Below are 14,698 nucleotides of genomic sequence, written 5' to 3' on the forward strand. Positions count from 1 at the left end.
AATAATGAATTTTGGTTATTTGCGACTTTCATCCAATAACGTAATGCTCTAAGTTTGCATAAAACGGCTAGAGGGAATCTACCCAATTCACTAAGAACAGCATAGTTAGAAGTAGATTGTTTTACACAAAGAATATTTTTGCAAAATTTGTAATGTAATTTATCAATATCAGGGTTGTCATAAATGCCCCAGACTTCAGAACCATAAAGTATGATTGGTGTTACTAATGCATCGAATAGAGCTAGTTTGGTTTTGACATCTAATTTGACACGGCCAAAAATAGATACAAGATGATGATATGCTCTAAGTGCTTGTTCATTTAATATTTTTACAGTATTAGACATATTTCCCGTGTAAAGGAATTTTATACCCAGATATACAAAACTGTTGACAATTTCAAGGTTCTCGTTATTTATTGACCATGTGTAGTTGCACCTGCATTTTCGTTTTTCAAATATGCATATTTTCGTTTTATTTATATTAATTTTAAGACCCCATTTAGTAGAGTAAAGGTATAAATTGTTAAGTTGGTTCTGAAGGCTTACTGGGTTAGTAGTAAATAATACAATATCATCAGCAAATATCAACATAAAGACAGATAGCAGATGCAAATCTGCATTTGACAGATTTTGATTTTGGTCTCCTTCAGTGCTTATGTCGGTACACACACCAATGTGACCGACAACTTCGCGAACTGTTGGTAGCGCCAACGGAACCGCGTCATCGACGCCTTCGGTGAACTTGTCTTCTCTGCCGCCGACGCCGACAGTCTCACCGTTGCCTCCTTCAGTGCTTATGTCGGTACACACACCAATGTGACCGACAACTTCGCGAACTGTTGGTAGCGCCAACGGAACCGCGTCATCGACGCCTTCGGTGAACTTGTCTTCTCTGCCGCCGACGCCGACAGTCTCACCGTTGCCTCCTTCAGTGCTTATGTCGGTACACACACCAATGTGACCGACAACTTCGCGAACTGTTGGTAGCGCCAACGGAACCGCGTCATCGACGCCTTAGGTGAACTTGTCTTCTCTGCCGCCGACGCCGACAGTCTCACCGTTGCCTCCTTCAGTGCTTATGTCGGTACACACACCAATGTGACCGACAACTTCGCGAACTGTTGGTAGCGCCAACGGAACCGCGTCATCGACGCCTTCGGTGAACTTGCCTTCTCTGCCGCCGACGCAGACAGTCTCACCGTTGCCTCCTTCAGTGCTTATGTCGGTACACACACCAATGTGACCGACAACTTCGCGAACTGTTGGTAGCGCCAACGGAACCGCATCATCGACGCAGCCAATCTCATCGTTGTCTCCTTGAGTACTATCGTCGGTGAACACCCCAGTGTCACGGACGACTCTTTGTACTGTCGGCAGCACCAATGGAACTACATCACCGACGCACCCAGTCTCATCGTTGCCTCCTCGAGTACTATCGTCGGTGAACACCCCAATGTCACGGACGACTCTTTGTACTGTCGGCAGCACCAACGAAACTACATCACCGACGCGGCCAGTCTCATCGTTGCCTCCTACAGTGCTCTCGTCCATGCACACCCCAATGTCACGGACGACATCTTGCACTGTCGGCAGCGCACTGACGGCTTCTTCCAGCCACCTAACCTGGAGCTCCACCCAGCAAGCCGTAATCTCCACCCCCAAGTTGGACACCTGGGCGGCCAGCCCGGCATCTACCCCCCCCCCCCCGGGCCCCGCGGAGTCTACTCACCCAAACCACCATTAACCAAATCAAAACCAATACCCAACCAAAAATGGCAACCAGCCTACACAACCAAAACTAAATTCCCCAACAACCACCAATCAATAAAATCGCCATCGCCGCCCCCTCCACAAACAATCAACAAAAACTCTATATTAAACTGTTTCTGTCTTACTTTCCAAACAATTATGCAGTCTAGTCTTAATAAGACATCAGACCCAAGATCCCAAATCTGTACACGATACATGCACAGAAGTGTAAACACCAGCGCCAATAGAATTCTTGCCACTTAACATGTTATGTTACAAAAAATATAATAATTTACAATATGTACAATTCTTGACAACGTCTGACATCTGTCAATCCATGAAACAATTCATGCCTGTGTATGCAACAGAGTTTGATCAGGAAATACATGTGGATGATTTATGGGATGACGTAACTTGGATTCACAAATATCAAACATTAGCACTAAATCTATTATAAATTCGTCAATAAATCTCCAAATAGACTGATCAGTAAAATGATTTTTTAATGAATGTTTGGCTTATGTAGAAATGTCAACACGGTATCCGCACAACATTTAAAATCAAATAAACGTTGACAACAATATCCTTAACTCAACAACATGAGCAGAGGATGACAGATTTTCTTAAAATATGTTTTAACTGAACACAAATTTCATTTTTAACAGTTTCACTGTTATCTGTTATTAAAACAATTAAAATAGAAGGACTTTACAAAGAAGGGTCATTCCCAATTCACAACGGAACAAAAATTTCTTAATTTCTCTAAGTAGATCTAAAATACTATCAACAAAAGGTTATCTTCTGTTCAAACCATTTAGAAAAACAACTTTCTAACTAAACTATAACCCCCCCCCCAATACTTTTCTTTAAAAAATAATAATCTTCAAATAACTGTGGAATCATAAATAGGTAAAACATAGATTGTAAAAATAATGATGAACAACTAGGCCTGGTTGCTCAAAACTTTAACAGCCATTTATGGTAACAGTCTGTAAACTTCATACCCCAATACAATTTATTTTAAAGGAAATGTTATAATAATATCCAACATTTTCGAATTATTCAAGCAAACACATTTGTTTACAAATAACTCAATTATTATAATGTTAACCATAAAATCTCAACTTTATCCAACAATAATTGGCCGTGAAAGTTTTGAGCAGCAAAAGCGCTGTAAATGACCAGCACTCATTCAAACATACACACACACACACACACACACACACAAACACACACACTCTTAGTATCTTATCACCATTTTAAACTTTACACTGCCTTGTGGACATGAACTCCAAATTCTGTAAATCATTTAATCTTATTTTTATGAAATACCGATAGAAAATATATTTTTAATTATTTTAACAGTTCTGTCAATTTGGACGCATGACCTCAATATCAATATTCATTTGCTGAAGATATTCCAAGTTTTTTAAACCTAGTTACTCAACCATCACAATACACAATTAAATACCACAAAAGCACACAAATAATAGCACAATGAAATGGTTCGCAAAAATCTTTCACATTATTTCGACCCCTGAAATCCTTATGTTTTCACTTGACTTTTACATCTACTAAACATAACTGATAAAAAAAAAGTCTACATTATTATCTTGATGGCCTTTTTTTATACAACATTAACCGTATCAAGTTGAAATAAACTATTCACAAACTTTATTGTACAAAAAGCCTTTTTGTGCGCAGAACAAAAGTATTTAACATCAGCAAAATGTCTTCAGAAAAACAAATACAATATGATGTCCTAATGCCAAATTAAACTGAGTGACAATGGTTACATCGAGATTTAGATCGTATTTGCTGGATACAGCTGTGGAAAGGTGTTGGAAAAAGTGATAAGATTTCCACCCAAGAAAGAATAAGAATATGTTTTTAAGTAAAACTATCCATAGAAAAAGGTGAAAAATAAAACATGACTACGCTACTTTGGGATCTGCAAAAAGGTTTTAGTTTGTTTTTTTAATTGGCTGCTGTGGTTGGACAATGCCGAGACAAAAGTACCTAGAATGATGGTGAATTTAGCTTTCTCCGATGATCTCATTTACTTTGCATTGGTGTTAAAACCATATCAAGCAAGTCATATGTGTGTTGCTGGCATCCAATGTGTTATACAACAAACCGTCATAAACATCAGACAAGACATGCAATGGTATACGCATTTTCATATTACAGGTTGAATCAAGGGAAGCAATATCAAATGCACATGTGCGAGCATTGTTTGAACTTATATCCTTAGTGGCATGTGGTTCTAAAGGAGCATTGGCGAAATTGACTTAATTGTAAAAAAGTACAAAAAAAATCACAGAGTTTGTATTCCAACTGAATATATGTAGAAGAAAAATAAAAACTGCAAATAAAAAACACGCCGCTTTAACTTGTAGTTAAGCACCAATTTCATCATCAATACATCAGCAATTTACACTGCTATAATTTTATACAGCAGTCAACCAAACACGTTTTTCATGAACTGCTGCGCACAGAATACGCGCCAACTAATCACGGGAAATTGCCAAATAAAAAACACGTGGCCGTCCGTTAATTACACAAGCAATGAACCTGTTACAAACAGCATTGGACAATCACGTTTTTTAACAAATATTTCGCCAACTGATAACACGGCCGGCGAATGTGAACAATGAAAAAAAAACTATGATGCCGTCTGTTTTTACACACGACTAAAAATAGACGAAAAATGCGTGCAACTGTTAAATTATAGAAATAACGTTTTAAAACGAACACAGAACTTTAAATTAAATTTGATGCGACGGTCCAAACTAAATTTCACGATGCCGATTTATTTGCAACAAAGTTATATATAGAACTAGCCTAACCGTTAAAACACAATTACACAAACCCCATCCGTACTACAATTGTAGTGTTTTCACCCGGTTAGCTATTCGTGGGTTTTAATGCAATTATCCCAACCGCTAGCAAAGATAATATACTAGACTACTCACATGGGCATCGACTGGAATCCACGTCTGGACGGCACCAATCGTCCTCGTCGTCTTCGAGGGAACTTGTCGGCTTCACGCGTCGGCTCGTCGGGTACACTCGTCGGCTCGTCGGGTGCACTCGTCGGCTCGTCGGGTACACTTGTCGGCTCGTCCACGTCACGAAATGGCACTATACATGTACTTCTGGGAATACACTTCCAGGCAAACACGTACTTAAACACACAGCCACCGGCTTACATACACAGTCACAGACTCACTTATATCTTCAGGGAATGGCCTCCCAGGTAAATACGTGTTGAACGCACATAAAATACAATATAACACAATACGCACAGGCTCACAGCTAGACACTGGCTTACATACACAGGCTAAACCCCCTGGAACTACTTACGTACTCAGGGTTACACGCACAGGTTCACAATTACAGGCTCACAGTTACCGACACACATATACAATACAATACCATATAATACAATATAAACTATACGCAGGCTCACTATTTCACACACAATACTCACATAGGGACATAGGCACATAAACACATCTACTCACCTCAACGTCCCGTGCACAAGAGACCGTACAAACTCGTGCTGCCCAGCATGCACTATATCGATTTGTCGCTGGTTCCCAGTCACGAGGTATGTGCGCGTTTTGTAGGCCGGGCACTGGCACAACAGCTGTATACGGGGAACTAGGGCGATACCCATTATATATAAATCGCTATGTACGAATAATAAAATATTTCATAAATTGTATACTGTTAAACAAACTAATTGTATATTATATTTAACACCTTTTAATGTACTAGTTTGGTCACTTTCGCATTACTATGCATGTGCTTATTGCTTATTATATTGTCAGTTTTGTATATGTAACGATGAACTGTAAATGTTCAAGTTATATGAATAAACTATCTGTTCTGTTCTGTTCCATATATAAAACTATCAATTAAGTCAAATCAAATCTATTCATTAATAGTATTTAATACAGTGATAAACTATTTAAAAACGTTTTTTTTGCATAATAATGTGCTAATCTCATCTAATCCCCCTGTCACCTAATCTCATCAATGCTGATTAAAGGGCCTGTATATTGCACCCATAATCTAGCTGTTATCTGTTGTACTACACTTGCTAATCTAATCAATGCTTGTTTATTGCACCCTAAGTGCCTAATATCTTGTATAATGGTAGGTGTGGTTGTTATTTAATATTAGCCAAATGATGAAAATGCTGTCACATTTTTTTGGCTTCAAATTAAATTAATTTTTAAATTGGAAGGTAAATGGTATTAATAAAGATCTATGACACACTGATAGTTATTTATCAAAATTATTTTTGAGAACTACAATTCAATATTGGCTGTAATAAATTATAATTTTAATGTCATATAACAACTTTATTTACTCAAAATAAAAATATGTTATAGTTATTATTCATTCTTAAAAATCATAACTTATGGCTTATTTTCATTATAACACTGCATTATGTGAATTGGGAATAAAACATCAATTTGGGAATAAATTGTGTTTTATCAAAAGTGCATAATATGCAGTTTTATATGTTGTATTTATCTAATTTTACAAATTATAATTAAAACATATCGCCTACTGAATGTAATAAGTCATGTAACTGACATTTTTATACATTTTTACTTTTTTCCAATTTTGTGTTTATTAAGGTGACATACATCAACTGATAAAATATTAAGTCAACCTTTTTGGTAAAAATAATGTTTTTATCCAATTTTCGAAATTGACATAACAAACGCATGTCATTTTCTGAATGTAAAAAGTAGCGTAAGTGACATTTTGTTAAATTTTCACGAGAAGCACAAAGATGTTTTATTTAAAAAAATTCAATCACTGTTAATGAACAAGTAATGGAAAATATCTTATTAAACTTAAATTATAGATTTGTTTGTAGCAACATGAATTCTTTAATTCAATAATAGTTTCAAAGTTTCAAAGTTTATTGGCAATCCGGCATTCTGCCTTTGGCCAAGAACATATATACAATAGAAATATGGCCAAGACAGGGAATCATGCAATAATACATTTAAACATGAGCAAATATGACAATCAAAAACATATATGTTTGACTATTAAATACAGTTATGTCTTTTAACATGCAATTATACAACAGCTAGATGATTTAAAGTATCACATCTAAGTTTGAACGCTTCAACTAAATATTTCGCAATGCTTTTTAACTTAAGAACATTTTTGGAAGACATCATTAATATGTATTTACTTATGGAAGGCCATGGTGTCCTGACATTATATTTTACACGCAAATCATTATATAATGGACAACATAATAAAAAGTGATATTCGGATTCACAAACATTTTGGTTACAGAGTTTACACTTGCGTTCTTCTCGGGACAGCCTACTATATCTGCCAACTTCTATTTCTAGATAATGGGAACTTAGACGAAATTGACTCATTTGGATTCTTAACTTTTCATTAGATATACAATCAAGGTATTTTTCATATTCGAAGCTTTTTTTAAATTTCAAGTACATTTCCATTTTGGACTGAGAAGCTAAAGTATCGCTCCATTCTTGAACAAATTGGTCTTTTAATCTTTGGTTTACCATGTGAGAAATGTCGCACGTGAAATCAGATAAATAAAGCGTATAACCCAAACCAAGATTGTCTAAAGTTGACTTCAAAGCATGACACCATAGATTATTTTTCGTACAATTGAAATTGGTTAAAACATTCATTTGTTCCATAAAAACTTGGTACAATAATGAATTTTGGTTATTTGCGACTTTCATCCAATAACGTAATGCTCTAAGTTTGCATAAAACGGCTAGAGGGAATCTACCCAATTCACTAAGAACAGCATAGTTAGAAGTAGATTGTTTTACACAAAGAATATTTTTGCAAAATTTGTAATGTAATTTATCAATATCAGGGTTGTCATAAATGCCCCAGACTTCAGAACCATAAAGTATGATTGGTGTTACTAATGCATCGAATAGAGCTAGTTTGGTTTTGACATCTAATTTGACACGGCCAAAAATAGATACAAGATGATGATATGCTCTAAGTGCTTGTTCATTTAATATTTTTACAGTATTAGACATATTTCCCGTGTAAAGGAATTTTATACCCAGATATACAAAACTGTTGACAATTTCAAGGTTCTCGTTATTTATTGACCATGTGTAGTTGCACCTGCATTTTCGTTTTTCAAATATGCATATTTTCGTTTTATTTATATTAATTTTAAGACCCCATTTAGTAGAGTAAAGGTATAAATTGTTAAGTTGGTTCTGAAGGCTTACTGGGTTAGTAGTAAATAATACAATATCATCAGCAAATATCAACATAAAGACAGATAGCAGATGCAAATCTGCATTTGACAGATTTTGATTTTGGTCTCCTTCAGTGCTTATGTCGGTACACACACCAATGTGACCGACAACTTCGCGAACTGTTGGTAGCGCCAACGGAACCGCGTCATCGACGCCTTCGGTGAACTTGTCTTCTCTGCCGCCGACGCCGACAGTCTCACCGTTGCCTCCTTCAGTGCTTATGTCGGTACACACACCAATGTGACCGACAACTTCGCGAACTGTTGGTAGCGCCAACGGAACCGCGTCATCGACGCCTTCGGTGAACTTGTCTTCTCTGCCGCCGACGCCGACAGTCTCACCGTTGCCTCCTTCAGTGCTTATGTCGGTACACACACCAATGTGACCGACAACTTCGCGAACTGTTGGTAGCGCCAACGGAACCGCGTCATCGACGCCTTAGGTGAACTTGTCTTCTCTGCCGCCGACGCCGACAGTCTCACCGTTGCCTCCTTCAGTGCTTATGTCGGTACACACACCAATGTGACCGACAACTTCGCGAACTGTTGGTAGCGCCAACGGAACCGCGTCATCGACGCCTTCGGTGAACTTGCCTTCTCTGCCGCCGACGCAGACAGTCTCACCGTTGCCTCCTTCAGTGCTTATGTCGGTACACACACCAATGTGACCGACAACTTCGCGAACTGTTGGTAGCGCCAACGGAACCGCATCATCGACGCAGCCAATCTCATCGTTGTCTCCTTGAGTACTATCGTCGGTGAACACCCCAGTGTCACGGACGACTCTTTGTACTGTCGGCAGCACCAATGGAACTACATCACCGACGCACCCAGTCTCATCGTTGCCTCCTCGAGTACTATCGTCGGTGAACACCCCAATGTCACGGACGACTCTTTGTACTGTCGGCAGCACCAACGAAACTACATCACCGACGCGGCCAGTCTCATCGTTGCCTCCTACAGTGCTCTCGTCCATGCACACCCCAATGTCACGGACGACATCTTGCACTGTCGGCAGCGCACTGACGGCTTCTTCCAGCCACCTAACCTGGAGCTCCACCCAGCAAGCCGTAATCTCCACCCCCAAGTTGGACACCTGGGCGGCCAGCCCGGCATCTACCCCCCCCCCCCGGGCCCCGCGGAGTCTACTCACCCAAACCACCATTAACCAAATCAAAACCAATACCCAACCAAAAATGGCAACCAGCCTACACAACCAAAACTAAATTCCCCAACAACCACCAATCAATAAAATCGCCATCGCCGCCCCCTCCACAAACAATCAACAAAAACTCTATATTAAACTGTTTCTGTCTTACTTTCCAAACAATTATGCAGTCTAGTCTTAATAAGACATCAGACCCAAGATCCCAAATCTGTACACGATACATGCACAGAAGTGTAAACACCAGCGCCAATAGAATTCTTGCCACTTAACATGTTATGTTACAAAAAATATAATAATTTACAATATGTACAATTCTTGACAACGTCTGACATCTGTCAATCCATGAAACAATTCATGCCTGTGTATGCAACAGAGTTTGATCAGGAAATACATGTGGATGATTTATGGGATGACGTAACTTGGATTCACAAATATCAAACATTAGCACTAAATCTATTATAAATTCGTCAATAAATCTCCAAATAGACTGATCAGTAAAATGATTTTTTAATGAATGTTTGGCTTATGTAGAAATGTCAACACGGTATCCGCACAACATTTAAAATCAAATAAACGTTGACAACAATATCCTTAACTCAACAACATGAGCAGAGGATGACAGATTTTCTTAAAATATGTTTTAACTGAACACAAATTTCATTTTTAACAGTTTCACTGTTATCTGTTATTAAAACAATTAAAATAGAAGGACTTTACAAAGAAGGGTCATTCCCAATTCACAACGGAACAAAAATTTCTTAATTTCTCTAAGTAGATCTAAAATACTATCAACAAAAGGTTATCTTCTGTTCAAACCATTTAGAAAAACAACTTTCTAACTAAACTATAACCCCCCCAATACTTTTCTTTAAAAAATAATAATCTTCAAATAACTGTGGAATCATAAATAGGTAAAACATAGATTGTAAAAATAATGATGAACAACTAGGCCTGGTTGCTCAAAACTTTAACAGCCATTTATGGTAACAGTCTGTAAACTTCATACCCCAATACAATTTATTTTAAAGGAAATGTTATAATAATATCCAACATTTTCGAATTATTCAAGCAAACACATTTGTTTACAAATAACTCAATTATTATAATGTTAACCATAAAATCTCAACTTTATCCAACAATAATTGGCCGTGAAAGTTTTGAGCAGCAAAAGCGCTGTAAATGACCAGCACTCATTCAAACATACACACACACACACACACAAACACACACACTCTTAGTATCTTATCACCATTTTAAACTTTACACTGCCTTGTGGACATGAACTCCAAATTCTGTAAATCATTTAATCTTATTTTTATGAAATACCGATAGAAAATATATTTTTAATTATTTTAACAGTTCTGTCAATTTGGACGCATGACCTCAATATCAATATTCATTTGCTGAAGATATTCCAAGTTTTTTAAACCTAGTTACTCAACCATCACAATACACAATTAAATACCACAAAAGCACACAAATAATAGCACAATGAAATGGTTCGCAAAAATCTTTCACATTATTTCGACCCCTGAAATCCTTATGTTTTCACTTGACTTTTACATCTACTAAACATAACTGATAAAAAAAAAGTCTACATTATTATCTTGATGGCCTTTTTTTATACAACATTAACCGTATCAAGTTGAAATAAACTATTCACAAACTTTATTGTACAAAAAGCCTTTTTGTGCGCAGAACAAAAGTATTTAACATCAGCAAAATGTCTTCAGAAAAACAAATACAATATGATGTCCTAATGCCAAATTAAACTGAGTGACAATGGTTACATCGAGATTTAGATCGTATTTGCTGGATACAGCTGTGGAAAGGTGTTGGAAAAAGTGATAAGATTTCCACCCAAGAAAGAATAAGAATATGTTTTTAAGTAAAACTATCCATAGAAAAAGGTGAAAAATAAAACATGACTACGCTACTTTGGGATCTGCAAAAAGGTTTTAGTTTGTTTTTTTAATTGGCTGCTGTGGTTGGACAATGCCGAGACAAAAGTACCTAGAATGATGGTGAATTTAGCTTTCTCCGATGATCTCATTTACTTTGCATTGGTGTTAAAACCATATCAAGCAAGTCATATGTGTGTTGCTGGCATCCAATGTGTTATACAACAAACCGTCATAAACATCAGACAAGACATGCAATGGTATACGCATTTTCATATTACAGGTTGAATCAAGGGAAGCAATATCAAATGCACATGTGCGAGCATTGTTTGAACTTATATCCTTAGTGGCATGTGGTTCTAAAGGAGCATTGGCGAAATTGACTTAATTGTAAAAAAGTACAAAAAAATCACAGAGTTTGTATTCCAACTGAATATATGTAGAAGAAAAATAAAAACTGCAAATAAAAAACACGCCGCTTTAACTTGTAGTTAAGCACCAATTTCATCATCAATACATCAGCAATTTACACTGCTATAATTTTATACAGCAGTCAACCAAACACGTTTTTCATGAACTGCTGCGCACAGAATACGCGCCAACTAATCACGGGAAATTGCCAAATAAAAAACACGTGGCCGTCCGTTAATTACACAAGCAATGAACCTGTTACAAACAGCATTGGACAATCACGTTTTTTAACAAATATTTCGCCAACTGATAACACGGCCGGCGAATGTGAACAATGAAAAAAAAACTATGATGCCGTCTGTTTTTACACACGACTAAAAATAGACGAAAAATGCGTGCAACTGTTAAATTATAGAAATAACGTTTTAAAACGAACACAGAACTTTAAATTAAATTTGATGCGACGGTCCAAACTAAATTTCACGATGCCGATTTATTTGCAACAAAGTTATATATAGAACTAGCCTAACCGTTAAAACACAATTACACAAACCCCATCCGTACTACAATTGTAGTGTTTTCACCCGGTTAGCTATTCGTGGGTTTTAATGCAATTATCCCAACCGCTAGCAAAGATAATATACTAGACTACTCACATGGGCATCGACTGGAATCCACGTCTGGACGGCACCAATCGTCCTCGTCGTCTTCGAGGGAACTTGTCGGCTTCACGCGTCGGCTCGTCGGGTACACTCGTCGGCTCGTCGGGTGCACTCGTCGGCTCGTCGGGTACACTTGTCGGCTCGTCCACGTCACGAAATGGCACTATACATGTACTTCTGGGAATACACTTCCAGGCAAACACGTACTTAAACACACAGCCACCGGCTTACATACACAGTCACAGACTCACTTATATCTTCAGGGAATGGCCTCCCAGGTAAATACGTGTTGAACGCACATAAAATACAATATAACACAATACGCACAGGCTCACAGCTAGACACTGGCTTACATACACAGGCTAAACCCCCTGGAACTACTTACGTACTCAGGGTTACACGCACAGGTTCACAATTACAGGCTCACAGTTACCGACACACATATACAATACAATACCATATAATACAATATAAACTATACGCAGGCTCACTATTTCACACACAATACTCACATAGGGACATAGGCACATAAACACATCGACTCACCTCAACGTCCCGTGCACAAGAGACCGTACAAACTCGTGCTGCCCAGCATGCACTATATCGATTTGTCGCTGGTTCCCAGTCACGAGGTATGTGCGCGTTTTGTAGGCCGGGCACTGGCACAACAGCTGTATACGGGGAACTAGGGCGATACCCATTATATATAAATCGCTATGTACGAATAATAAAATATTTCATAAATTGTATACTGTTAAACAAACTAATTGTATATTATATTTAACACCTTTTAATGTACTAGTTTGGTCACTTTCGCATTACTATGCATGTGCTTATTGCTTATTATATTGTCAGTTTTGTATATGTAACGATGAACTGTAAATGTTCAAGTTATATGAATAAACTATCTGTTCTGTTCTGTTCCATATATAAAACTATCAATTAAGTCAAATCAAATCTATTCATTAATAGTATTTAATACAGTGATAAACTATTTAAAAACGTTTTTTTTTTTGCATAATAATGTGCTAATCTCATCTAATCCCCCTGTCACCTAATCTCATCAATGCTGATTAAAGGGCCTGTATATTGCACCCATAATCTAGCTGTTATCTGTTGTACTACACTTGCTAATCTAATCAATGCTTGTTTATTGCACCCTAAGTGCCTAATATCTTGTATAATGGTAGGTGTGGTTGTTATTTAATATTAGCCAAATGATAAAAATGCTGTCACATTTTTTTGGCTTCAAATTAAATTAATTTTTAAATTGGAAGGTAAATGGTATTAATAAAGATCTATGACACACTGATAGTTATTTATCAAAATTATTTTTGAGAACTACAATTCAATATTGGCTGTAATAAATTATAATTTTAATGTCATATAACAACTTTATTTACTCAAAATAAAAATATGTTATAGTTATTATTCATTCTTAAAAATCATAACTTATGGCTTATTTTCATTATAACACTGCATTATGTGAATTGGGAATAAAACATCAATTTGGGAATAAATTGTGTTTTATCAAAAGTGCATAATATGCAGTTTTATATGTTGTATTTATCTAATTTTACAAATTATAATTAAAACATATCGCCTACTGAATGTAATAAGTCATGTAACTGACATTTTTATACATTTTATACATTTTTACTTTTTTCCAATTTTGTGTTTATTAAGGTGACATACATCAACTGATAAAATATTAAGTCAACCTTTTTGGTAAAAATAATGTTTTTATCCAACTTTCGAAATTGACATAACAAACGCATGTCATTTTCTGAATGTAAAAAGTAGCGTAAGTGACATTTTGTTAAATTTTCACGAGAAGCACAAAGATGTTTTATTTAAAAAAATTCAATCACTGTTAATGAACAAGTAATGGAAAATATCTTATTAAACTTAAATTATAGATTTGTTTGTAGCAACATGAATTCATTAATTCAATAATAGTAATTCTTTACTTTGTAACATACCATTCCACTTAAAATGATCATCAAAAAAAAGGCGTTTGTTTACTCAATTGATTTATACAATAGTTATAATTGTTTAATTTGTAGCATACCATTCCACTTACAATGACCATCAATGACCATCAAAGAACATCAAAGGTGTGCTTTTACTCAATTGATTAATACAATAGTTATAATTATTTTAATTTGTAACATACTTTTCCATTTAAAATGACCATCAAAGAACATCAAAGCTTTGATTTTACTCAATTTTTCAATGAGCTTAATTAATGCAAGAACAATTTAAGGCACTTATAAAATCAAGTATTAAATTTGTTAGAGGCTTTCCTAAACAACCATATAAAATCATTAATTAATATTTCAATTAGTCAGGACTCAACTAACATCATTTTTTTACACATAAAATGCACTCAATTAAAATACTAATACTTTATTTTCACTTTATTACAAATAACTGTTGCTAATATACATTTACATATTATGCAGACGTTTCACCCCCATTTTGAAACTGTTGCAATCGAACGGGTC

The 14,698-nt window shown here is 36.3% G+C and overlaps 1 protein-coding gene across 1 annotated transcript; it reads right to left on the reverse strand.

Annotated features, from left to right (window-relative positions):
* Nucleotides 1–646: 646 nt before the first annotated feature.
* LOC127878461 (uncharacterized) lies at nucleotides 647–9,214 on the reverse strand. Its single transcript, XM_052424987.1, has 2 exons — nucleotides 8,493–9,214; nucleotides 647–1,158 (listed from the first exon to the last, which is right to left on the reverse strand). Exons 1-2 carry the CDS (start codon nucleotides 9,212–9,214, stop codon nucleotides 1,014–1,016), a joined length of 867 nt encoding a protein of 288 aa, XP_052280947.1. The 3' UTR covers nucleotides 647–1,013.
* Nucleotides 9,215–14,698: the final 5,484 nt, after the last annotated feature.

Source organism: Dreissena polymorpha, chromosome 4 (assembly GCF_020536995.1).
Source record: "Dreissena polymorpha isolate Duluth1 chromosome 4, UMN_Dpol_1.0, whole genome shotgun sequence".
NCBI classification, from domain to species: domain Eukaryota; kingdom Metazoa; phylum Mollusca; class Bivalvia; order Myida; family Dreissenidae; genus Dreissena; species Dreissena polymorpha.

Bases quoted from the DNA above. Each gene is read 5' to 3' on its own strand.
- LOC127878461 (XM_052424987.1), bottom strand. From the start codon at position 9,214: ATGGTGGTTTGGGTGAGTAGACTCCGCGGGGCCCGGGGGGGGGGGGTA. The intron at 1,159-8,492 runs CTAAGGCGTCGA...AGGCAAGTTCAC, and splicing joins GGCAGAGAAGACAAGTTCAC to CGAAGGCGTCGATGACGCGG.